A 24,387-nucleotide genomic window follows, 5' to 3' on the forward strand; every position below is an offset into this window, starting at 1 on the left:
TAGTGAGTGACCCTAACAGGCTGATTGCACACAACCACCCTCCTTTGAAGGCTCACAGTTTAGTATTACAGAGGTGACCAGACCATGCCAGCTGGATCACCACCAGGAGTAAGTTTGCTGATTTGTTCAGAAGTACAGATTCAGCATCCATTGAGCTCATCCCAGGGGCCTGGGAGGTAGCTGACATTGCGCTGGCTGCCTTTGGCCCCAGATGCTGACGGCTGAGCTTACCCTGCCGCGAAGCCAGCCAGGCTTCTCTCCAGGCACAAGGTGGGATCTCCCCTTCGTAAAAGCCCGTGACTATTTATAAACACTAATGTTAAAACAGAAATTACCGAAACCCAGAAGCGAACCCGGGTTCAACTCGATTTGACTGTTTAGACGAAGAAACGCACAAAAAGATGCTAAGAAAAGCAGACTTTTAGAAAGCGTTTTTCAGCACTGCGGGTCGCGCACGCCGCCGAGGCGCCAGCCCAGCGCCGGGCTCGGCCGCTGCCACCGCCCGGGGCTGAGCCGAACCGGCTGAGGAAAACCCCGTGCTGCTCCACGGACTGTTAAAGCATCTCCTTGGGCTTGAGCTGGGGGGCCCTGGGCTGCGACAGCTGGCTCTCCGAGACGCCCAGCTTCAGGGGGAGGCTGACCCGTACCAGGCGTGCTGCCCCAGGCTGCGCACCCCCCCACCAGCCGCAGCCTGCAGCGGGGGCCGTGGCTCCCCGCCCGCCCGCGGAGCTGCCGCGCAGCCCGGCTGCTCTGACTGGGGCCGGGCCGTGCCCAGCGGCGCTCGGTGCCGCCGGCAGAGCGGGGCCGGGCCCGCGGGAGCCGCCCGCACACACCGCCCGCTGCCCGCAACGCTGCCGGCGAGCGGCCGTCGCTGCCTGCGGGGGGGGCGAGGCCACGGCTTCGGCCTGCAAAGCTCAGAGCCGAGAGGCGCTCAGCAGGCACACGGCTATCGCGCCGCAACCTGCTGGTCGTGACTGAACAACGATAAATGAAGCGAGTTCAAGGCAGCCAGAAGGCGTTTGGAAGCTCTATACGCGGTCGGCTCCCGAGCGCCACCCGCGCTGCCGTCAGCCGCCGGGCTCAGCCCGGAGAACGCGCCGCCCCGCTCCGAGCCGCTCAACGGCGGGAAAGAGGCCGGGCCCGGCCCTCCCGGCGGCGCCCAGGGCGGCCCCGCTCCGCCCCGTCCCCCCCGCCGCCGCGCTCAACATGGCCGCCGCGCTGGGAAGGCTCCTGCGGGCCGCGGTGAGTGAGCGGCCCTCCCCGGCTGCCCCCGGCCGCAGCCCCCGCGGCTCTGACCCTCCCTGTTCCCCCCGCAGGTGCCCGCCGCCGGGAGGAGGCTGACGGCGCGGCCCCTGCCCTGCGCTCGCCGCCAGTTCAGCCTGGGTGAGTGCGGGGAGGCCGGCGGGGCCGCGGGCATGCCTCGGGGCCTGGGCCGGGCGGCGGGAGCGGCTCCAGCGGCCTGCGGGGGCCGGGCGGCTGCGGCCGGCGGGAGGCGGCGGCCCGGCCCGGGGCTCGGCGGGGCGGCCCTTGGCGGCACGGCCCGCAGCGTGCTCTCTCCCCGCAGGCGCTCGGCTGCTTGCTCCCGCGGTCACGCAGCACGCCCCGTTTTTTAAGGGAACGGCAGTTGTTAACGGCGAGTTCAAGGAGCTGAGCCTCGATGATTTCAAGGGGAAGTACCTCGTCCTCTTCTTCTACCCCCTGGACTTGTGAGTTTGGGTGTCTCTCCTTTCAGATGGGCCTCCTGCCTTGCTGAAGGTCACCAGAGGCTGCACATCGTTGCTGGCCGAAGCGGCCGGTTTTGCGTTATTTGGGCAGGCCTTGCACGGCAGGGGTGGCCGGCCCTTGAGCGTGAGTGTTAAGACTTGGGGGTAAATGGCCGCTGTGTTTGAAAGCAACGGGTCCGGTGGCTGGAGAGCATCTTCTAGCTGCCGGGACTGCTTCAGGAGGTAGACGTGGCCATGCAGGTGTGGTTCCTCATGCAGCCAGATGCTGGGGCGAGGGCATTGCCTTGCAGTTCAGGGTTGCCTTGGGAGACTCCCTCCTTTTAAGCAGCAGGGCCAGCAGAATTGCAGCTGTAGGCAGCTCTGAGAGAAAAGCTGAACAGATGGGGCTGAGCCTGTCCGGGAGACTTGACTCACCAAGTGTGTCCTGGTGTATGCGGGCATGTGGGGGAGGATTTAACCTGCAGTCCTTTCTGCTATAGTTTCCAAAGACTGTCTAGAGAGTATCTAGCAGAGACGGTTTCTCCAGCTCTGCGAAGAATCTGTCTAGAACTGAGAGTTGAAAACTAGTGTGCCAGCTGGGTGGCTGTGGCTGTTGCTTTGAGATGGACTGAAACTGATCTTGAGTGGGAAACGTTAAAATTACAAAGCTAAAGAAAACACCCTGCTGCATTAGTGCCTAGAAACAGACATGAGAGTCTTTTCTAAATTCCCTGGAAAGATTGCAGAATCATTAAAGCCTTTTCTCTCTTCCCACCCAGCACCTTTGTCTGCCCCACAGAAATTGTGGCTTTCAGCAACAAAGCAAATGAATTTAATGATGTGAATTGTAAAGTGGTGGCAGTTTCTGTGGATTCTCATTTTTGTCATCTGGCCTGGATAAATACCCCACGAAAGGTATGAATTGAGCAGCTGTTTGGGGCTTTTGCTGCTGGTTTGTTCTCTCTTCACAAGAGCTCCTGAGAAGAAAAGTTGAATAAACAATCGTGCAAACACCAATTTCAATAGACTGCTTAAAGTGATATCTGAAATGATTTAACTTTTACATCTAATGACATAATTCTGACCTCAGTCTTTTGTTTTCTTGCTCTTTTCCTTAATAATTTAGGGGGGTTTTTTAATCTTTGTTTTGCTCTCTTATTAGTCTTGTAGGTTACGTCATGTCCTCATATGTTTATCTCAAAAGACAAATATTCAGCATACCTGTCACTGTGCTAAGCTGCTTGTTGCAGCCAGTGGTTTGTGTGCACCATCACAGAAAACGAACAGCAGCTGTTTAGTCACTATTGTTAACCAATACCTAATGGTCATGGCTTCAGCATGGAAGCAGAACCACCAGTTTATTGGAGCACTTGTATTATTAACTCTTGCTTGCTAAACTGGCTCCACTTGGTCAATACAAATGGAGGTCCTCAGCTTTCTTCAGGGAAAGTAAGTGATAAAGATGGCCTTTTACTGGCGAGGACCCTCTTTCAGATGTAATATAAAATTATATGGTTTTGATCACATAAAGCATCTCAGTAGTTTGGTTAGCTGTAGAGAATCGGAGGTGTCACAAGAAAGTGCAGAAGTGCCTGTGCCATCAGTCATGGCCCACGTGGTGGTGTGGGCAGCAGTGTGCAGCAGTGCCGGCAGACTGGCGTGCCTGCAGCCCTGCCCTTGTAACGTACAGGGCAGGGAGGAGTTTGCTAGAGGTAATACAGCTTGGCTGAGCCTGTCCGTACTTAACTTTCTGCATGCTTTGTTCAAAGCTCTGGAATGTGATTGTGGACTTTCACCACTTTACGCCAAAGCTGTTCAGCATATGCCAGTCAGGCATACTGCTCTGGGCACATATAGCAGAATGCCCTGCAAAGGGTGGAAAGAGTTCTGTGGTGTTGCAAACAGGAAACTGACACCTGAGAAGCTAAGGCCTTGGTTTCTCCAACATAGTACGAGAGCTCTGTTGCAGGGCAAGCATTTGCAGGATCAGGGTCTGAGTGACTGAGATTACACAATGATTCACTGCTGCTGCCAGGAATAGGAAAGCTAACAAATTCCAGGTTTATTTCAAGGATAGAAAGCTTATCTCTCTTGCAGCTCTCAGTATGTTGCAAAACTGAAAGAAATCTTGGTTGACTCTCTAAACAATATTTAAATTGATTGGGGGGGAGATAAAAAAATAATATGTGCACTAAATAGAGCAGCAGAATTCTTGACACACCTAGTTTGGCTGTTCGAAGGTTTGGGTTTTGTCTGCTTGTAGTATGCAGGTTGGTTTTCCCTTCCCTGCCCACCGTGTTAATCTTCTTTAGTTTTGCACTTAAATATGCAGTAGACATTTTTGTATTCAAAGCTCTTGAATAGCGTACAAGGGAAATCTTTCTGAAGATTTATGACTGTTGTCATAGGTAGCCTTTTACCACCAAAATAAGCAATTCTAAAATGCTGAGTGCCAAAGAAGGTTTTCATGTTCCAGAGAAACCAAATGTTCCTGACTTTTTAAAAAAGACAAACAAACCAACCCAAAACCAAATAAACAACAGCCCCCACCTGTGGTTCCTTTCATGGAGCAAATGGCACACCTGTTTTGTTGTTAGTGTACCCTCAAGAGCACAGAATTCAGCAGCTTTAAGAAGGATAATCCTAGAAAATGTTTTAACAAAATGGAATCTTACTCTGTTCCCTAGAGTGGCGGTTTGGGCAAAATGAATATTCCGATTCTGTCGGACCTCACAAAACAAATCTCCCGTGATTATGGTGTGCTGCTAGAAGGACCTGGCATAGCACTAAGGTAACGCACAATTGCTCAAGACTCTGTTATGACATAACCCAGTCTAAACCAACATGAGCCATGCTGTCCCCTCCTGCAGGGGAAACTGGAAGGATCAAATGAAGACTGTAAGATGTTTTCTGCAGAACTTCTGCTGGATCCCACCCTAGGAAAAGGGTACATGGGCATTTAAGTTGAGAATGGTTCCAGGCCCCTCTCAGAATGCATGCAGGGGAAGGCCAGCTCTTCTGCTCTGAGTGAGTGGGAGAACTCCATGTCGCTAAGGAAAACAAGAGTAGGATAGAAGAGCATTTTACAGTATTTTTTATGTATTTCACACTTTAGGTCTGTCCCTTTGTTGTTGTCCTTTCTTCTTAAGGGAGGAGACTGCCTTAACTTCGGTGTGGGAAATTTCTAAAGTAGTTGTCTTAGAGACCACTATAGTCAATCCTGTATTTATTTAGAATAAAAAGATTGACATTCTCCACCATGGGAATACTTACTAAAAGCAAGTAGTGGTCCCTGAGAAAAAATGGATTGGGTAGGAGTCTTTGGAGATTTTTGGTTCCTGATTTCTTTGGATCAGGAAATTCTGACATTTTTTCTGTTGATAAGTTAATTAGTATGGTAAGACTGGGACTTGGGTTTTCACAAATGTTTATACGCAACAGATTTTAATTTAGTAGTATTACTTATTACGTAAGTAACTCAACAGATATTCTTATCAAAGACACGGGAAGGATGCCAACAATCAACTTGGAAATACAGGTGGAATGAGAAATGATACCTTTGTTATACATCTGTCTTAAGAGTCTTTTGCATACTTTGTAATTTCACAATACCATACCAGTTGACTTGGTTTGTGGCTTTTGATCATGCCACTAACAAACAATGTATCAAACTCTGTATTGCTCCTCCTAACTCTGGTACGTGCATCTAAGAATAACTACCTTGCTGAAATAGTACATCCACTTTCTTCTGTTTGGTCTTGAAATGTGATTTGCGTTTACTAAATTATTGCTCAATTACAGAGGTCTCTTCATCATCGATCCAAATGGGATCATCAAGCATCTAAGTATCAATGATCTCCCCGTTGGTCGTAGTGTGGAAGAGACCCTCCGCTTGGTGAAAGCATTCCAGTATGTGGAAACACATGGAGAGGTTTGCCCGGCAAACTGGACTCCAGACTCCCCTACAGTAAGTGTTTGCTAAATGTCGTTTTTCTAAGTATAGACACTGGCACATTTGTGCATGTCTGAAGGGCTGAGACCTACTTGAACGTGAGGTGCTTGACTGAATCTGTGCCTGTTGTCTAAATCTGAGACTTTCATTGGCTGGACCAATCCAGCCTGTCTGTATGTAAAAGTGTGATTTCTGCAAAGAAAGTCACTGATTTTCTTTTAGGAGACACAAATTTGATTTAAAACTCTAAATTTGACTTCCACTCTCCACCGGTTGTCCTCACATTTTTTTAACTTATTTAATGCCCTGCTTGATATTTGGCAGGAACAATGTGTTATATGCTTAAAACTTGCAAGCAGGATCTTGTATATCACTTAGGCTTCAACCAAGTGCAGAGACAGAAATGACCTGGTTTTTTTATATAGTATGCATGGTTTTTCTTGGATAAAGTGTCAAATCTGTAATTTTATCTTAGTTACAGCATATAGTAACTAAACTTTCTTTTCTTGACAGATAAAACCAACCCCAGAAGCTTCTAAAGAATATTTTGAGAAAGTGCATAAATAAACATGCAAATATGTGGGCAAAACTCTTTAGTTACCATAAACTGAAGACATTAGGAAAGCAGCTGTGATTGTTAGAAAAAATCAAATCAAAGTTCTCATTTTCTCATGTTTAAGAAGAAATTAAATGCTGAAATACTTACTGACTGCCTTGTCTTGTTTTACAAAGAAGGGTAAAAATTAAGGCCTTTCCCCCTGCCACCTTTTTTTGTGGTTTGGGTTTTTTTTTTCCCAATTTGATGTCATGAATTTCTGTGACGACTATTCTTTCTGAATACAACAAGTACACAAAATACAGTTGTCTTCCCCTGGGTTTTTCCTCTTTCCCTAACTAGTTTTGGACCAGAAAGTTCCCGTTTTCTTTTCCCACATGAAAAATTAAATTCGGTAACAGAAGTTTGAAACAATGGGGACAATGCAGAAAATAAAGAGTTTTGATACATGGTTTGTTTTCAATGAATTTCCCAAAGGAAGAGATGAATGTAACAAGTAAAAAATAAAAAATTTCCCTGGTTTTGTGTGTAAATGCACTGTAACTTGAATGTAAATACATGCCATTTTAATCCAGCATATAGTCAAAGATTCAGTGCAGCTATATATACAGGAGCGTTAAAGAACTTTCCTTGTGAATGGAGCTTAAGGACAAGCCTTTGTCATTGAAAGCATTGCTTATTTGCTTTGATCTGGCTGTTGTACTGCTTGAAAACCATGTAGCATATCTCTAGCTATAATAAAAGATCTTACCATTGACCAGCAGCAAGTATATTGCTTTGCTTTTCTTTTGCTTTTCCCCTCAAAGATTCCCTCTGTTCTGAAGAGGTTGGATAAGTTGCATTGCCTTAGAAACTCTCTTGTGTACTTTTGTTTGCAGCAAGCAGTTAACAGCCGTCACTGCCTTTGTGTGTGCACTGCAGTGAGCAGGCCGCAGACAGTAAGTAGCAGGTGTGCTACTGAAGGGCCAGATAAATCAATACAATACTGAATGGGTTTGTATTTTTCATCTTCTGCCTTTTTGAGCAGGGAAAAGGACTTAAGATAAACAGAAGCACAAGGGAGCCACCTTGGCAAAGTGGCTGTTGTGTCCTAAGTTACCTTTGTAACAGGGTATCAACACTGCAATGTAAGTGAAAAGATGAAAAAATGAGCCTGATGTGTGGTGCCCAGTGATACTCCAGGTTTCAGTACTTGCAAATCTCTTTTCAGTCCCAATGTTTTAGTTCCGTTTTGTGTAAATCCACTAGTATCCATGCAGTTTTTCCAATAAACCTGCTCTGGACCTATAGTACATGAAGTTAAACCCCTGTGCAGCTCAGTAATGCAAAACAACACACTAGTGGTGTTGGTGGCAGCTGTTTGTGCCTGTGAAACTGCAGGGCACTGACACACTGATCTTTCATCGGCTGTATCTTTCACAGCATCACAGGGTGGCTGGGGTTGGAAGGCACCTCTGGAGCTCATCTAGTCCAACCCCTGCTAAAGCAGGCTCACCTTGAGCAGGTTGCACAGAGTCGTGTCCAGGCGGGTTTTGAATGTCTCCAGAGAAGGAGACCCCGCAGCCTCTCTGGGCAGCCTGTGCCAGTGCTCCGTCACCCTCCAGGTAAAGCTGTTCTTCCTCATATTCAACAGGAACTTCTTGTGCTGCAGTCTGTGCCCGCTGCCCCTTGTCCCGTCACTGGACACCACTGAAAGGAGCCTGGCCCCGTCCTCTTGGCACTCGCCCTTGAGATGTTTGTAGGCATCGACGAGCTCCCCTCAGCCTTCTCTTCTCCAGGCTAAGCAGCCCCAGCCCCCTCAGCCTTTCCTCATACGGGGGATGCTCCAGTCCCCTCACCATCTTGGTACCCTCCGCTGGCCCCTCCCCAGCAGGTCCCCGTCTCTCCCGAACTGGGGAGCCCAGCACCGGCCACGGCACTCCAGGGGCGGCCTCAGCAGGGCAGAGCAGAGGGGGAGGATCACCTCCCTCCACCTGCTGGCCATGTTCTTCCTCATGCCCCCCAGGGTCCCACTGGCCTCCTTGGCCACAGGGCCACTGCTGGCTCACGGGCAACTTGCTGCCCCCAGAACCCCCAGTCCCGTCCCCGCAGAGCTGCCCCCCAGCAGGCCAGCCCCAGCCTGTGCTGGTGCCTGGGGCTGTCCCTCCCCAGGGGCAGGACCCTACACTGACCTCTGTGGAACTTCATCAGGTTCTTCTCTGCCCAGCTCTCTAGCGCGGTTCGGGTTGGAAGGGACCTTAAAGAGCATCCCGCTCCACCCCCTGCCACGGGCCGGGACACCTGCCACCAGACCAGGCCGCTCCCAGCCCCATCCAGCCCGGCCCTTCGCTTCCCTCAGTCACTTTAAGCCAGTGTGGAGGCCGCAGGGGGTCCCCGCAGCCCTGCTCCTTGGCTCCGTGCAGGGGGAAACCGCTGGGAGGGGAAAAGGCGATCGGGTCTTTCCGAAACCGGAACCGCTCCCCGCCGCCCCCGGCCCAGCCGACAGCTGCCTCCCGCCGGCTCCTTCCGTCCCTGCCCGCCTCCTCCGCGGCAGCGGGAGCCCCTCAGGTCGGGAAGGCCGCGCACGCCCCAGGCGCACCCCGCGGGAGCCGCGGCCGGGCGGGATCGCGGCGCTGCGGCACCGTGCCCGGGCGGAGCGTGCAGCGGCCGGACCGTCCCCCGGCGGCGCCTTTCCGGTGCCGCGGCCTCATGGACCCCAACCTGCGGTTCTGGAGGGCGGAGGGGCAGGTGAGAGGCCGCGCGAACCGGAGGGGCTGGGACGGGACGGGGCGGTACGGTACGGGGCTCGGGCGGGCTGCCTGCCCGCCCCCGAAATAACGCCTCCCTGACTCGGGTCTCCGGCAGTCTTTTTTCCAGAGGTTTCTTCTCTGGGTGGATGTCTTGGACCCCCTGCTGCTCCTCAAGTCCTCCGTGAGTACCGTGCCTCGGCCTGGCCGCCTTTGAGTGCCGAGCCGCGGCCGTGGTGACGGGAGGGACGAGAGGGACGGGGATGCGGGGCGCCGGGGGACCGGGCACCCCCCCAACCCCCGGGCTCCGGGGCTCCCACCGAGGGTCCGGGCACCCCCCGGGCTCCGGGGCTTCTGCCACCGGGGCTGCTGCCTGGTGGCCTTACAGACCATGGCTCTGCTGAGGTGTGAAGTAACAGCGTTACATGGCGACTGGGGAAAAGCTAAATACATACATATATACACATATATATGTATGGGAGACAGACATATGCGTGTATGTGTTTTTATGTATAATTACACGAAACAGGGCATTTCTGGCCACCACCATTTCAGCCAGCCTGTTTGGACCACGGCTGCCATGCCAGCAGTTGAGTTAGCCCAGTTCAGAAGGCCCCAAAGACAAGGGAGACAAGCGAGGAGCTGGGCGCATGGGGAGCTGCGGCAGCCCGGCACGGGACGGCATCGCCCGGCGGCACCGCAGGCACCCAGGATCTCGGCGGGCCACGCCGCGTGCCCCTTCTGGCCCTGCAGCATCACCCAAAGCCCATGGGGCTCCGGTTCCCTTCCAAGTGGCTATACTGAAATTAACATACTGCAGCTAACTCCCTCAGAGGGAGCACAACGGATCTGTAGGCTCTTGTTATGCCAGAGAACAATTACTACAATTTTAACATTAATTATTGAAAGTGTGATGCTAGAGACATTGTTGGTCATAAAGCATAGCTTCTGAATTTCAGGAACTGTCATGACAGCAAGACTCTGAGAAAGATGTGCTTTTCTGTCAGTCTGCTTCTGTACTGTTTTGTCTGGGGTGACAGAGGAAAAAGCACAGCATGTTGTATGAGAGTTGGCTGGTTGGTCAGTATGTTAAAGGAATTTTTGCTGATTTTTCTTTTTGAGGGGAAAGCTCCATTAAAGCAAAAAAAACACTGTCAAAATGTGTGTACATGAGATATTCCGTTGTCACCTGCAGAGTTACTGTGTTTTGTGTATTCATCTATATATATGTGTGTATGGTATGAATACACATCTCTATATATTTACATGTACAAATAATACAATTTAGTAAATGTGCTTTATATATCTGTAAATGCAAACAAGAAAATTTTATATTACGTTCAGGGATTTGGAGATCTGGAATTAGTTCACATCTTGAATTAATATACACTGTTGCAAACAGAGGTGTACCTGTTGAAGAAAAGTCAAATCATCCCATAAATTCTCCTGAAAGGCTGTTTTTTATGTAGACTGTGGATACCTACATGACGTTACAGTTTTATTCTCTTTGTTTAAGTGTACCTGTTTTCTGTAATTAAAAGCTTAAGCCGAGTTTAAAGGAAAAGTGTACAATCTAGAACTTGATCACACATTTGTGAACATCCAGGAACATCTAGTGATGTTGTGACTCATTTCTGGTAATTTTAAAAGTCTGATTTGGAATTTTGTTTTCAAATAGTCATCTAGGTGCCTGTGGGGATATCAGATGGCTGCTCTGGCAGCAAATCTTTGAGTTTGCCAGCGTACATGGGTAACTCTGAGTACAAGATTAACACTCTTGAATTCAGTGAGATTTTGCCTATGCTTAAATTTCCAGTGCATTTGTGTATTGGGTTGTAGGATTAATACTTAAAGGGACCAAGGGAGCCTGACTAATCTAAAATAGTTTCTATGATGGTGAATTGGTTGTGTCTCTAGGTGTATTCTTGCTTTCACCGCTCTGGTGAGGGGCAGGTGTGTTATTAGCTTGACATTGTAGGTTTGTATTTAGACTGTTTTATAAGTGATATATTATACTTCAGAATATTGAAATCTGAATTATTTTTTCTGTTTGTTTTGGTGGTGTTTTTTTTCTCAACTATAGGATGAAATAAGAAGCAGCAGGTTATTCATACAAAACAGTGGGAAGACCCTAAGTGAGCCTGTACAGAATGATCAGGTATTTTGGAGTGCAGTTTATGGAAAATGGAGGGGTGTCTTTTCATGGCCGAGGTGGTTGATATTAACATAAGAGCTAGTAGACTGAATACTGAGCTTCAGATACATTACTACGGAGTTTTTTCTGATCTATGAATCTAGTAGGAATTTCTTTGGATTACTACTGACTTAAATTGCAGTATTATCATCCTGAAGAATGCGAGGCCATGTATCATGTAGCTGAGGTTAAAGGAAGTTCTTAGATCACTCTAGGAATCATTGCTCTAAGCTTGTCTGTCCTCAGCTGGGATGATACTGGTAGGTGATAAATACACCAAATGCTTAACGAGCTCATTTTGAATCTTAGATGTGGCATCACCATACGGAGGACAGGTTGGTTTGGTTCCACATCTCATAAAACGAACAGCAGCAGTAGTTGGGTGGGAAATCTACTCAGAAGATTGCTGGAAGTAATGCTGAACCCTTGCTTCGTTAAAAGGAGTCTTTCTTTTGACTCACTATGCGCTGAGCTCTTCCTGTTGCATTTAGTACCTTGCGTGTCAAAGTCTGAAGGGAGAAATAAAAACTTCTGTGATTTCAGAAAAGCTAAATCTTAACATAAGTGTTTAGGCATGTTCTGTTTTAAAATACCTACTAGCTTAACTTTTTTAGATTAACTTTCTGTTCTGCTGTAGTGTGTGCTTTGGTGCTGTTACACAGCACATGGGATGTAAGTTATATTCAACAAGGAGTATGTGGAGAGAAATTTGACGGGAAAAAAATTAAAGGGATGTAAACATATATAGCACTTTATGTAAAGTAAGTTATTGGGGAGGGGGGGAAATTCAGAAAAAAGATTTTACTCAATCTCTTCTGAAACCTGACTACTAACCTAATTTTCAAATTGTTTAGACAAAAAAAGCCTTCCTGCTAAGCCTGGTAAGTTTACAAAATATTTATAATTTTTTTTTTCCTTCTTATTTAAGTATCGCAAAGGTTGTCTAATTTGCCTTTTCTTCTGTTGTTGGTTTTTCTTTTTTTCTTTTAAGTCCAGTGTACATCCTGATACAGACCAAATAATTCCTGTTGTGTTTAGACCTCCAGGTAAGTTGCCTTAAGAGAAGTTTTATGTATGTGACTGAAGCATCAAAGGGAAATAGCTTATAGTAAATAACCGCTGTGATACTCCAGCGATACTCTTCTCCATATAGAAAAGCAAGTAGCCTGTTAGTTGCATTGTCATATCTGTTGAAGATTTATTAAACTGTGGGAAAAATTGCTCAACAGGACCACAGGAATAATCTGCTCATCTAGATGGAAATCGTCTGACCAATCTGTTTCTTGTCACTGCAGAATGGGTTCCAAAATCCCTCCACGTATGAAACAGTCTATGTGAGCTACGTTTTCACTTGATGGATGTGGCTACTGTATGAATTTACTTGCTGTGGTGGCAGATTAAGTCTGCTTGGGGTGTTGTTTAGGGAGCCAAGACAGCACAGGTTGTTAATCAGATACAACCATACTTGGGCTGTTTACTTATTGTCTTGTGTAATCACTTAGAGCTGTGGCGGCTCTTTTTTTTAATAGTGTTGAATTTCCCTTCGAAACTCAGCTATATCGTTTCCGAGTAGCCACACTGAGTGGAGTTCACAAGGGCTCCTTTTGGCTATGAGCTATGACCAGGTATTCTGGCTTCCTGAATGAGCAACGAGAGGCAAAGGTTAGAACTGAAGTCCATGGTGATGGTGGTTTTTTGTGGGCAGTGTTTTACTTAGAGCTGAACCTAGAAGGGGGAAGTTAGAGGAACTTTCTGCTCAAACCCATCCATCTAGACTCACAGCAGTTACTTTGACTGAAATAGTTTTCTTTCTTTTCAGCCTTCCTGCCCTTATCTCTTCCATTGGTGAGTAATCATGAAAGATGGCAGTGTACTGCAGGGCTTACATTTTTCTTAAGGCATGGGTTGGAGGAAGGGAATAGAAGGTTTTAGGCTTCTCTGTTGTATTTTCAGCACGAGTTTTTTAAAGTGGTATCTGTTTTATGAGGAGTACCGAGAAACCTAGAAATCGAGCCCTTAAGGAGTCCCATTGGAAGTCCAAACCTGCTAGCTAGCTTCCTTCAGCAGTATTCAGAGAGATCATTCACATCTGAAGGTCAGCCTTCTGATGCAATGTGAAATTCACTCAGCATTGAGAGCAAGGCCTGGTTTTGGTCTGTTTAACCTCAAAAAAACGGAACTACAGTAGGAAGGACTCAGGGCCTTGCATTCTGTGTTTCAGACTCGGAATGTGATTTTTTTTCTTACATACATTGTGCATTGGCAAGTAAGAAATGGTATTTTCAAGAAATTACAAAAGATTTAAAAATAAACTCTTGTTATGGGGCTCAAAAGTTGCACAGTTTTGTTTCATATCATTTATAGCTGTAATTATATGCTTGTTTATTAATTTAAATGTGTTTGTCTTTGGGTTTGGCCTGTGAGTATACATATTGAGGTACATTGTTCTGATTACAGCATGGACTTACGTGGCACTAGTAGAAAGAATTAATTTAACAGCCATCAAGATTTTTATTATAAAGAACAGTAACAAAATGAACAGAAATATTTCCTTTTGATATTTACAGCTTAATGCTCTTCCATAGATGTGGCTAGATTCAGCGCTGCATTAATAATAAAGGTAGTTGATCCACTAATATTATATGAATTACTGATCCTTCTTTAAGGCTTTGGACATTCCCTGCCCTCCTCTTATTCAGCATTTGCCCTACCTTGATTGACTCTGTTCTTCTCCACACCTTCAGCTTGGTAGGTCAGACCTCAAAAAAGGCTACAGTTTATTAAAACTGAAGTTCCTACTCACTGTCTGAATTTGAGAAGGAGTTGGGAAGTAACTATTAAAATCTTTGATCTTAGATCAGTTAGATCTAGTATTTGTACCCCTGCTGTACAATCTGACCATTTCTCGTTCACTTCTTTAATTACATTTTTATTACCTTAGTTCTTTTATGTGCATCTATTTAAGCTTCTCGGGTAAAAATGCAGTTTTTAGTTTGGGTCAGAAAGCATCTTGCTCAAATATTCTTGCACGTAGTGTTTTAATCACTGTGTCTCTGTGTTTTATGTCGAATAGAGTGAGTATGTCACATCTGTAGCAAGAAAGTCTGTTAGCCTAGAATCAAGGTAAATGGTTTTGGGTGCTGACTGGAGCCTTTGACACTGCTGCAAATAGCAACAGCAGTTCTTTTCATGCTGTAGCCAACCACGGCTCACCAAAAACTTACAGACTGATCAAACCTAATTTTCTTGTGGGGTTTTCCTCTTAGGTTATTACTTCATCTCTGCAGCTCCACGCAAAGCAAACTTTTTTTTGTCAGGTAATTGCCTCTTTCTTTCTACATTTATGCGTCTTCTAGTCTCAATCCCAAATTCAGTTTTCTTGTAATCTCTTGTTTATGCAGTTCGTGTTTCACGCATATACCACAGGATTCACCCTATGCAATGGAAATGGTACCTCAAAGGTTGAAGTATGTGTTGATTTTTATTTTTGAAATCATCTTAATTGCACAAGACCGTTCTGAACATGATTTACAAGTGTTTTACAAAGGTACTTATGTAGTGTGTTTCTTCTGCCTGTCTTAGGACTACTCGCTTCAAGAAAAGCAGATCTTCTGTGGCTTGGGAGCAATTTCCTATGCAGCGTGTGTTGGTGTATGTATTTGCTCAATGATTGCTTTCCTCATAAGCTCTCCTGAGAAGGAGTAGGTGCCGAGATAATCACACCGCCGGATACCGTTCAGGATTGTGGTCTATGCTCTACTCTGATGTCTTGCCCCAGAACTGTTCACAATAAGAATTTTCCTAATCATCTATCAGCCAGTGCCTTGCTTAACTTCCTCTTCTGTCCTTTTCTTTAATATTCTGCAAGCTTAGGAAATGGTTAGTGACAACAAATGGCCAGGGTTTACAAACACAGAGTAACCCACTGGGTGGTTATAGTTGACTTTTGATGTGGTACTGTGGAAGATTGGTCTCGCTATAAACAAGTGGTAAAATCTGGAGGTGTCTGTACTGGATAGAGTTAGCTCAGAAGCCAGGAACAGCATAGCCATGAAAATACTGCACTGAATGCAGGTGGGTTAGCCTTCCAGGAGGGCTAGGTAGCTGAGGGCTACCTAGCTAGCTCTGTGCTGCGCTGGAATAAGAACTTGCGGTTTCTGGAGTTTGCTACATCAGAATGGGCTCTGGTATCCTCATGACACTCATTGCAAGTGTAGATGCCCCTCTAAGCATTTTTTCACTCTCCACACTAAACAGTGATATTTATTAACCTTCTGGCAGAAAAATATGATTGTTCCTGCTTTTTTTAGAGGGACTTTCACCCCTGTCTGCTAGGCAAAACGGTTGGACCAGCAGTGCCCAGGACTTGCGGTGGTCTGGGGAGGCAACTAGGCCCGTTAGGTGAATGTGGGAGTTTATCCCCTTTGTCCTCCAAGGGAGGCTCTGAGCACTAGCTGGTGTCCTGGCCATGTATTCCAAAGTGAAACTTCCTGCAAGTGTATTATGGGAATATAGGATTGGGCTTAAACAGTAGAGAATTAGGAACAAATACACAAGTAAACCTGGTTTCCTGTTTGAGGGAGAGAGCAGTATATGACATAAGGCAGTTGGACGGATGTTCAAAGAATATTAGTCAGAGGTAATCGTTTTCCTTTTTCTGTCTTTGTATTCACATTGCTGCTGTCCTCTGTGTAATAATGTTTAATGCTTTTTTTTTTTTAATCATATGTTGTATTCTTACCTAAGAGTGATTACAAACACCTTAACTAGAGAATGTGTATTTTGTTGGAATGTTAAAACAAGGCATTTGTTTATTTTTATAGATGGCAGCTATTTACTAAGTCACAGATTAATTTTCCTAACCTGTTGCACTACTGAAATGCTGCACATTTTTTTTAAAAAAAGAGGGTGCCTGTTTTCTTCCAATGTCTTAGGCTGTTCCTCATATCTTCATGAATCGTTACACATTGAAGAGTCCCTTAACGCAGCTCATCGTCAAAAAACTTGTACCAGCTCCCCTTCTTGGTGAGTAAAAAGAAACTGTACATCATGCAGTTGGTCTGAGGGCCATTTGCTACCCCCATGTGACTAGAATTTCCTTGCCGTTGCACAGGTGTGGTCTTACTGTTTCCTAGCTTTCCTCTCTGACTGCTTTTGCTGGGTGCTGTCCTTTCTATGTGAGAGTAAACGCTCACTGATGTGTGTAGCTGACCTCTGATTCTTGCTGGTTTTTAGTTTTAGAGCTGCAGAGTACTCTTCTGACCTTTGTATGCCTGACATGCAACTATTTCTTCAAAGATATCCAGGGATGCAGTTGGTATTTTTCTTTGGCTTGCACATTTATACCCAAAATCATATAGACTGCCAGGATGGACCAGGAGGGCAGTAGCACCAGAACTGACATGACCTTGTTTGGCACATAGATGATACCAGAGTGTGACACAGGTCTAGGTGTGCATTGGCATAGCTCCTTGTTGCACTAGGACAAGTTTACTTGATGTCATTAACTGTTTTTTTTAATGTCATTAAAGAAACTTCTGGCCTTTCCTAGGGGAAACTGGTAAAATTAAAACACGTCATCTCTTCTGTTCCAAGTTATGCGAGATGACTACCCAGATCTGAGGACCTGCATTAGAGCTTTCTGACTTTTTTTTTCCTTGGAGCAGGTGTTAAAATGTGCTTCCGTTTTCTTAAATGTAGAAAAAACCCTGCAGGTAATTGATAAATATCAGTCCAGCATTTGAAAAGTATTATCTATCTGTTACACTGATGTCTTTATTGAACAGCCTTGCCAAAAACTAATAAAAAGACAAATCTACTACTTCAAGCAAGGTCAGTTTGCCAGACTATACCCTGTTATACCTACACCTCGGTCTAGAAAAGAGAAAGGAAAAAACCAGCTAGATTACTAACTCCCATTTGGTATCGTCTTTCTAAGTGCTAGTGGTTTAGGCTTGTTTTTTTTAGTGGCAGACTGTGACGTGGATGTTTTCAGGTACCTTTTAAAACTGGGTCTGGAGGAGACTGAAACATTCTCATCTAGGATCCAGCTGAAGCACTGTCACTCGTACCGGACACACAGCTGGGCAGACAAGTGCCATAATGGAACATATTAGAGCCAGTGCTCCCCCTGGCACCTTCCCTTTCAAAACAGAGATGCAGCCTTTACTGGAAGTCTGTTCCCTTCAGGATCTTTTCTTCTGTGCTGGATTTTGCACTGACCAGTACAAAACCTACCTACAACACAAATCCCTCTGTTTTCTCTTAAGAACAAAGTACTTGTGATTTGAGCTGGATGGCAGTGATTGAAAGCTCTGAGTCCATAATGACAAAGCACCTTTTAGGATTGGGGCCTTAAAATCTTGCTTAAGCTCCTGAAACAGTGAGATCCCAAAGAGATTTTTATGGGGCAGTCGTCTTCAGCTGCCAGGTTATTCAGTTGTGAACTGTTGAACTGGAAGTGGAAAATGCACCTAATAATGAATTTTACTATTGAGATAGGTTTTTTTTTAATCTTTAAAAGCAAATATCCTCTTTAACTGTGCAGGCTTGATGACTGCGTTTACTGTGGCAACAGTGAGAAGCCCGGAATTTGAGAATGGAATTGAAGTGATGGACAGGAACGGCAAGGTTGTAGGAGTATCGCAGAAGGCTGGTAAGAAGGTAGGCAAGGGTGTGGAGGTCTTTTGACTTGCCTTTCATTCTCTGCTAAGAGCTGGATGTGATTCTGAGAGTAGATAGTTAGATATATTGAAAAGAGGTAATATCAGATCAGGTGCTGAATCTTTGGGTAGGCTTGGACTAGATCTTAGGAACCAGGTTTACAACCCTTGTGTCTGCAGGGGTTGGGAGCCTCCCCAGACCAATATTACTGAGTGCCAGAGTTGAGCCACTGAGACACCAGAGCAGGCATTTCTGCTTTCTCTGGTCACCTCAGAAGGAGACAAGGCTCTTGGACCTTCTTCTTATGGAACAGCTTGGAGAAAAGCCCTGTATTGTACATATCACGTGCACCTTCTATAGTGGGAATATTATTTAAAGGCTGTGTCTGTCAGGGTCATTTTATCCATGGGCTCCAGGTGCTGACTCTGTATTTGCTCCTTGCTTTGCTTACCAGCATTCACTGTAGAGCCTGGCACAGGAACTACAGCAGAGTCATATTTTACTTGCTATCAGTGACCCTCCTTTTCTATGCTGGTGTCCAGAGTGGAGGAAACAGCTAGATATGAGCATAAAGATTTGTGGACAGCTGGAGAGAGAACTTCAGATTTAACACAGGGTAGTCAGGATGCCCAGAAGGTATAACCATTTGGAAGAAGTTCAGCACAACTTAGAAAAAGCAAGCCTCAGCAAAATTATCATCATGGTAGGAAAACTTGATATGACATCAGTAGCTTCACCTCCCTTTTAAGGTATTTCTTAGTCACAAGTGGAATATTTGCCACTTGTAGGAGTTCAGTTTCCATTTAAGAAAGAATTCCTCTAACAAATGTTTTTTATCCCTCATTAATCTGTTGCTTGAAACTCCAGAGTATAAAAGTGCTCACAGAAGCATGCAGCATTCAAAGCTGCACAAAACACTGCTCTAACAACATTTATTTTTCTCTCTCCCTGGAGGCCGTTAAAGAAACAGCATTGTCCAGAGCAGTCTTGTTTGGGACAACGTTCTCCCTGCCATCTGTGCTCACATACTTTGTGGAAAGGTAGGAGGTACTGCAGAAGGGCTGGGGGTGCCTGGTCAGTGTGTATTCTGGTTTGCAACCTGCCTGTTACCACTTGCCAATTTTTTCTTGGGTTTGCAGTACTACTTGCCTCGGTAGAAGTGATTATCTGGGAAGTTTCTGTTGAGCTACTGTGATTTATTTAGATAAGTAAATGAATCTGGTTAGGGCCACATCCATGCTTTGAGGGTTTGCAGGAAGTTGTGTAAAAACTATGAGGGTTTCCTCTCTGCTCCCCCGCAGGAAATGTTTATGCTCTCCTGACAGGCTGTTTTCCAGCACCTGGGTTCCCTAACTTGATTTGAGTCCCAGTGTTTGGTGTCAGGGTTGTTCACAGTGCTTAGCCTAGCTTAGATTTGTTATTTCTGAAGAGGTGATATGGCACTTGAATTTGCAACTAAAACTAAAACTGGATCCAAATTTACAAATAGTTTTCCATATATTTAAAAACGTGTTCTTGCTTTTGCATTTAAAAACCCTGTATCATAAGAAGCATTCATTGCATGCTTTATGAGAAAATTCTTACCCTGTCCCGAGCTTTTGGTAGGGATCGTCTATGTCATGTAATTTGGTATCGCCTAAATCAATTCCCTATTCTCCTTTTTTAGTCAGTTTAACCGACTTCTGTTACCAGAAGACATAAATGCAGATGTAAGATAAAATTTTAAATATGTAATAAATTTTTGCACAATGCAAAGTAGGATTGCCAGGAGGAACTAAATCTGAAAGGAAAGAGGGTAATGCAAGAAAAACTGAGGCACTTTAAAGCACTAATGCACCTTCTTTTGTCACTTTGATCTTGCTGCTTATTTTCTTAATCTTGGGCTTGGAAAATGCTGCAGCTAAATAGAAAATAAGGGGAAAGAACAGGAAGCTAGGAGTAAGAATGTAAGAAATAAAGTAAGGAAACTCCTTTAGGATTCATAAGCCCAGGTTACTACTAATTTCAGTGCAATTTTAACCATTAAAATAGTAGCTAATGCTCTTTGTCTCACTGTCGTATTATTTTTTGAGCCCAAACTGATTTACTTCTTCAGTGTCTTGGACAGAGCAAAATTTGTTATAACTCCACGTGCTCTGGCTTCAGTGAGAATGGTTATGATTACGTCAGTACTAACAGGGATGCTGCCAGTCTCACTTAGTATGTTCCCGCAGTGTGGGAAGGTAAGTCCTTTCATATGAATTGATTTAGGCTTCTTTTTATATTAAATAGTCATTCCAGAAATCATTCCAGCAGTCTTAAGGCTACACAGAAGAAAACCACTAGGTTTAACATGGCTATGCATCTAAAACAGGCAGTGGTGAGGCTGCTTGTGAAGGCCCATGTACTAGGCAGAGGCCTACAGGACTTTCTAGGTCTAGGCTGCATTATGTGTTATTTATATTTACACTTCAGTGTAGATGTATCAGATTTTCACAAAAGCCTGAAGCAACAAGGTCAGGAGAGCCGTCTTAAACATCAAAAGCAAGGTTTTTCCAGCACTGTTTTCAGTCCCGCTGGAGAAAGGAAGGATGTAGATGAGAATTTTTTCTTTCACACAAAGTCAGCATGAGCTCATCACAGAGATAGACCAACCCACATGCGACATCTCCTCAGCCTGCTTTGCTGAACTGTGAAGTGTAATCTGTTCCCTGGGAAGGTATGCCATCCTGGTCGGTTTTACATGGAGGATGTAGCCCTTGAACCTTGGGCTTTGAAGAAAGCCAAGTGAGACAGGAGCCTGGGGTTCCTTTCTGCATTTATTTCCTCTCCCTTATCAGCAGTGTGTGAATATTCTCAGAAAATCACAGACTGGGCTCTTGCCGTTTTTAGTGGTTTCTTTTATTTGCCTAAACTTTCTGGCACTGCAATCTCTTTTTCTAGATTTCTTAATCTCTTATGGCAACAAGGGTAAACTGAGGGGACTTGTGAGAAATTATGTACTGAAGTATGACTGGTTGCTTCCCTTTGAGCTTCCCAGTTCCCAGAAGTTCTCCTGGGTGAGTCACCCAAATGTATTTATGGTTGGGCTTGATGATCTTAAAGGTCTTTTCCAACCTAAATGACTCTGTAGTGAATGGAGATAACATCACTAATGCTCTATTTAGATCCTGGGAGTACCTGTAATTTCAAGTAAAACTTATTTCTTCCCTTGTCCCTGCGCTTCTATATAGAAGATGTCAGAGAAGGGAAAAAAAAAAAAAAAGCAAGCCCCAAAACAACAACAAAAAAAACCTCAAACCCAAATAAACAAAGAACCCAAAATCCCATGCAGTCTTGCTTGTGGATGCAATATTTCAGTTTGTGCCCAGTTCAATGCAGTAAAAAGAATTTAACTTATACTTACCACAATATGGTGGTGGTGATTCCTGTTCTCTATACATTGCAGATAAAGCGAGCAGACCTTGAACCGGAAATTCTGACATCTACAGAAGAAACAGAGTTATTCTACAACAGGGGAATTTAGAGATTTGCTTTAATATATAAATTCATGTTCGGATTGAAGTGAATTTGGAATTCATCAATAAATTCAATTGGCACATGTAGCTGATTGAATTGTGAAATTATGGTGGTGTATGTATCAGACTTGGTGTACACAGCCCACGGGCAGATACGTACACATAACTGAATGCTGTAAATGATCTTTGTAGCAGAAAGCACTGTAACACAGCATTTGTCACAAACCATGGTCTGTATGCTTCCTCATGTGATTGATTTCTTAATTAAAAAAATATTGAATATAAAGGCTTGTTCTTGTTCTGCTGCTGCAGCTTTTGACATGCTGCTTCCCAGGAACACAGGTGGTGAAGGCATTAATATCAGCAGTCCTTTGGGTGAAGCTGGTTCTTCTCAGAATACTTACTTTGTATGTTCCCTTGTGTTTAGGAACACTCATTTCAAGGAAGAGGTACGAGTGAGGTAGCCATTAAAGCAGTAACAGACAAAGGCATTCTGATGGCAATAATAATATTAACTGGTTAAATTTAGTTGTTTAAGAAACATTCAGGAAGTGGTGCCAGACTTGGCTACGAAGTGATTTCTGGCTTTCTTGTCATCCTGGATGGAGTTGAGACGCCTCCTGCCCCTTGAGCTTTAGAACTTGGTTTTTACACTGAAGCCACTAGGAAATCCTGTGGCTTTCTGGTACACAATGAAGAATCCCCACTTGTGCACATTTATAGTACTTATCCAAGTAAAAGAGCTGTCTTTTGAGATGTGATGTAAGGGTTAGCCTGTTGAGCAGTGTGGTGATAAATGTTGCTGATCATACAAAAATTCAGGGGACCAGGACTGTCTGTGAAGAGCTGCAAAAGAGCTTACAATACCAGATGTAGAAACAGGTGAACTACCAAATAGGTAAGTTAAAAGTAATGAGCTTGACAGAGGTGCTAAATCCAGCTTCACATCTGGGCTGTGAGCTGACTGTTAACACTAGGAGTGGGATTAAGGGTGGGGGCAGATAGCTCAACATGTGGTTGAAATTTGAAGTTCTGACCAAAGGGCATTACGGATACTAAAGGCTGACATGAATTTAAGAGGAGAATGGGCATTTCCATCAAAGGGAACCCACTGAAGGATACTAAATTCATGGAAACTACACCAGCAAAAGCAGTTTGTAAGCTCCGTGTGATAAATATCTTAATTTGCATGCTCTGACTCTCTTAGGGGTGTCTGGTTTTGGTAGCTACTGGGATATGACATTTGGCTGAATAAATCTTTGGTCTGGCCCAGTACAGCTGCTTTCATACAGCTTCCTGACCTGCCACAAAAATAAAGATCAGACCTTCTGGGGAACAAGGTAGAAAGAAGCTCCACAAGTCTGGCAGGAGACCCCGTGGTTGTGGGCAGGGGTCATAGGAGAGATGGCTGTAAGATCACTGAAAATGTTATGTGAGGTGCTGCTAAGGCTGCATGTGATAAGAATAAATATGCACTAAATAATGCAGTAATCACTTTCACATAAATAATTTCACAAGTACAGCATCCAAAATCTGCCATAATTCAACTTTAAGAGTGCAATACACAGGTCACTGCTCTCCTGTTGCTGGAGGATTAGATTTCTTTTCACAGTGTGAGGGAACTAATTGTTTCCCAATCCACTCCATCCCAACAGGAAGACAGCAGCACAGAGCAAAGTAAGGAAAACCAGTAGGCCTGGTCTCCTGCAGGAAAATGCTTCCTGCTGTGCTTCTGGCACTGAACAAAAGCAGGAAGTAGGGGTTGAGTTTAGTTTCTTGTTTGAGTTCTGCCTTTTTCAAGCCCTCCTCTAACAACTTAATGCAGGGAAGGGTCAGACAAGGCAAGAGGACAAGTAGCAGCCCATCCTAAGGACCTATAACTTGAGGGAAGCATGCTGTAAAGCTGTTCCAGGAAGACAGTATGGCTACTCTAAGTCACCGAACCTAAGAGAGGCAAAGGGTTTGCACTACTCCACTGGAGGAGCGGTAAATTTTTAAAGGCTCATTTACACCTACTGAATTCAACAGGGATCACTTAGCCTTGCCTTTTTGGGTCCTGTTCTTAAGTACATAGTAAAATCCCATCAGGGTCAACAACACAAAGCCAGTTGTGCTGTGTCAGATCAAAGGCCTGCCTTGCCAAACGTCATCTTCAACAGCAGCCGAAAGGAGACACAAGAAGGAAAGATCACGCCAGTCTCAGCTCTTCTGAGCCGAGAGGACACAAGGGAGAAGGAGGCTTGCCCTGCTCTTTTCCTTAGATACCACAGGGTCAGGCAGAACAGGATTACAACTCAGCCTGCCTCTCTCCATCAAGTGTTTGTCTCCTTCCAAATCTTTAACAATGGTGGCACAGCTAACATCCTTCAGTTAAATTCTCTAAACTCCTGTTTCTCTATTAATCCTATTTCAGTAACATACCAAAGGCAAACTCAGATGCAGTCTAATTCCACTCTCAGTAAACATTAATTGGCACTACAATGAAGACCCACACCTCTCCCCACTCCTTTTTTTAAACATAATTTAAAAATGTCTAAAGTAAATGCTAGTTATGTGAACCACAGTGGGAGCAAGGGGGAAAAACAAAAACCCAAACAAACCAAGAAGCCAAAGGTAAGAGCAAAGCCAACAAGCTGAAGATAACACATGGTGAACTTTGAATCGTCATGGTAACTAGACAAGCTATAAATTCTCTGGCACCACACTTGGATGTTTAAGCAAATTGGTGTCATTATAACCCTGTGAGTAAGGCGTATGGAACAGGTCTGGTCATGGTGTCTGTTATTACAGCTGCCCATTATTGAACTCTACCAGCTTCTTACTGAATACTTGAGATGAAATTTGCTATATTAAATACAGTGCCCTCAGAGTTATTAATTACCTTTTCCTCCCCATTCTCAGAAATGTTTCTATTGCCCTAACCAGAATTTTCCAGAAGAGGGTAGGCACCTGCCATTTAAATTGCCAGCTTGGGTGATTCAGTGCTTCCCAGATCAGGGCAGGGAAAACAGATTGCTAAAAAGGTCTTGGCATCCTTGGTCTTGAAATAAGTCATATGAGACTAGAACTGCCAGGACCAGATGCCTGGTAGTCCAC

General features: G+C 44.9%; 2 protein-coding genes across 2 annotated transcripts; both read left to right on the plus strand.

The window, feature by feature from the left end:
• The first annotated feature begins 1,095 nt into the window (after window positions 1–1,095).
• On the plus strand, window positions 1,096–6,974 carry PRDX3 (peroxiredoxin 3). Its single transcript, XM_056352395.1, has 7 exons — window positions 1,096–1,242; window positions 1,317–1,383; window positions 1,565–1,706; window positions 2,483–2,618; window positions 4,391–4,494; window positions 5,505–5,670; window positions 6,169–6,974. Exons 1-7 carry the CDS (start codon window positions 1,207–1,209, stop codon window positions 6,220–6,222), a joined length of 705 nt encoding a protein of 234 aa, XP_056208370.1. The 5' UTR covers window positions 1,096–1,206; the 3' UTR covers window positions 6,223–6,974.
• Window positions 6,975–8,681: 1,707 nt separating this feature from the next.
• Window positions 8,682–21,577, plus strand: SFXN4 (sideroflexin 4). The gene is made up of 14 exons (XM_056352915.1): window positions 8,682–8,938; window positions 9,056–9,121; window positions 11,021–11,095; window positions 11,986–12,012; window positions 12,123–12,177; window positions 12,951–12,976; window positions 14,398–14,448; window positions 14,533–14,598; window positions 14,714–14,782; window positions 16,066–16,156; window positions 17,679–17,794; window positions 18,749–18,834; window positions 19,902–20,016; window positions 21,222–21,577. The coding sequence occupies exons 1-14, from the start codon at window positions 8,900–8,902 to the stop codon at window positions 21,297–21,299; spliced, it is 960 nt and encodes a 319-aa protein (XP_056208890.1). The 5' UTR covers window positions 8,682–8,899; the 3' UTR covers window positions 21,300–21,577.
• Window positions 21,578–24,387: the final 2,810 nt, after the last annotated feature.

The sequence above is a fragment of the Falco biarmicus genome, chromosome 9, assembly GCF_023638135.1.
Source record: "Falco biarmicus isolate bFalBia1 chromosome 9, bFalBia1.pri, whole genome shotgun sequence".
Taxonomy (NCBI): domain Eukaryota; kingdom Metazoa; phylum Chordata; class Aves; order Falconiformes; family Falconidae; genus Falco; species Falco biarmicus.

Bases quoted from the DNA above. Each gene is read 5' to 3' on its own strand.
- PRDX3 (XM_056352395.1), top strand. From the start codon at position 1,207: ATGGCCGCCGCGCTGGGAAGGCTCCTGCGGGCCGCG. The intron at 1,384-1,564 runs GTGAGTGCGGGG...CTCTCCCCGCAG, and splicing joins TCGCCGCCAGTTCAGCCTGG to GCGCTCGGCTGCTTGCTCCC. The intron at 4,495-5,504 runs GTAACGCACAAT...GCTCAATTACAG, and splicing joins GGACCTGGCATAGCACTAAG to AGGTCTCTTCATCATCGATC.
- SFXN4 (XM_056352915.1), top strand. From the start codon at position 8,900: ATGGACCCCAACCTGCGGTTCTGGAGGGCGGAGGGGCAG. The intron at 14,449-14,532 runs GTAATTGCCTCT...TTGTTTATGCAG, and splicing joins AGCAAACTTTTTTTTGTCAG to TTCGTGTTTCACGCATATAC. The intron at 14,599-14,713 runs GTATGTGTTGAT...TGCCTGTCTTAG, and splicing joins ATGGTACCTCAAAGGTTGAA to GACTACTCGCTTCAAGAAAA.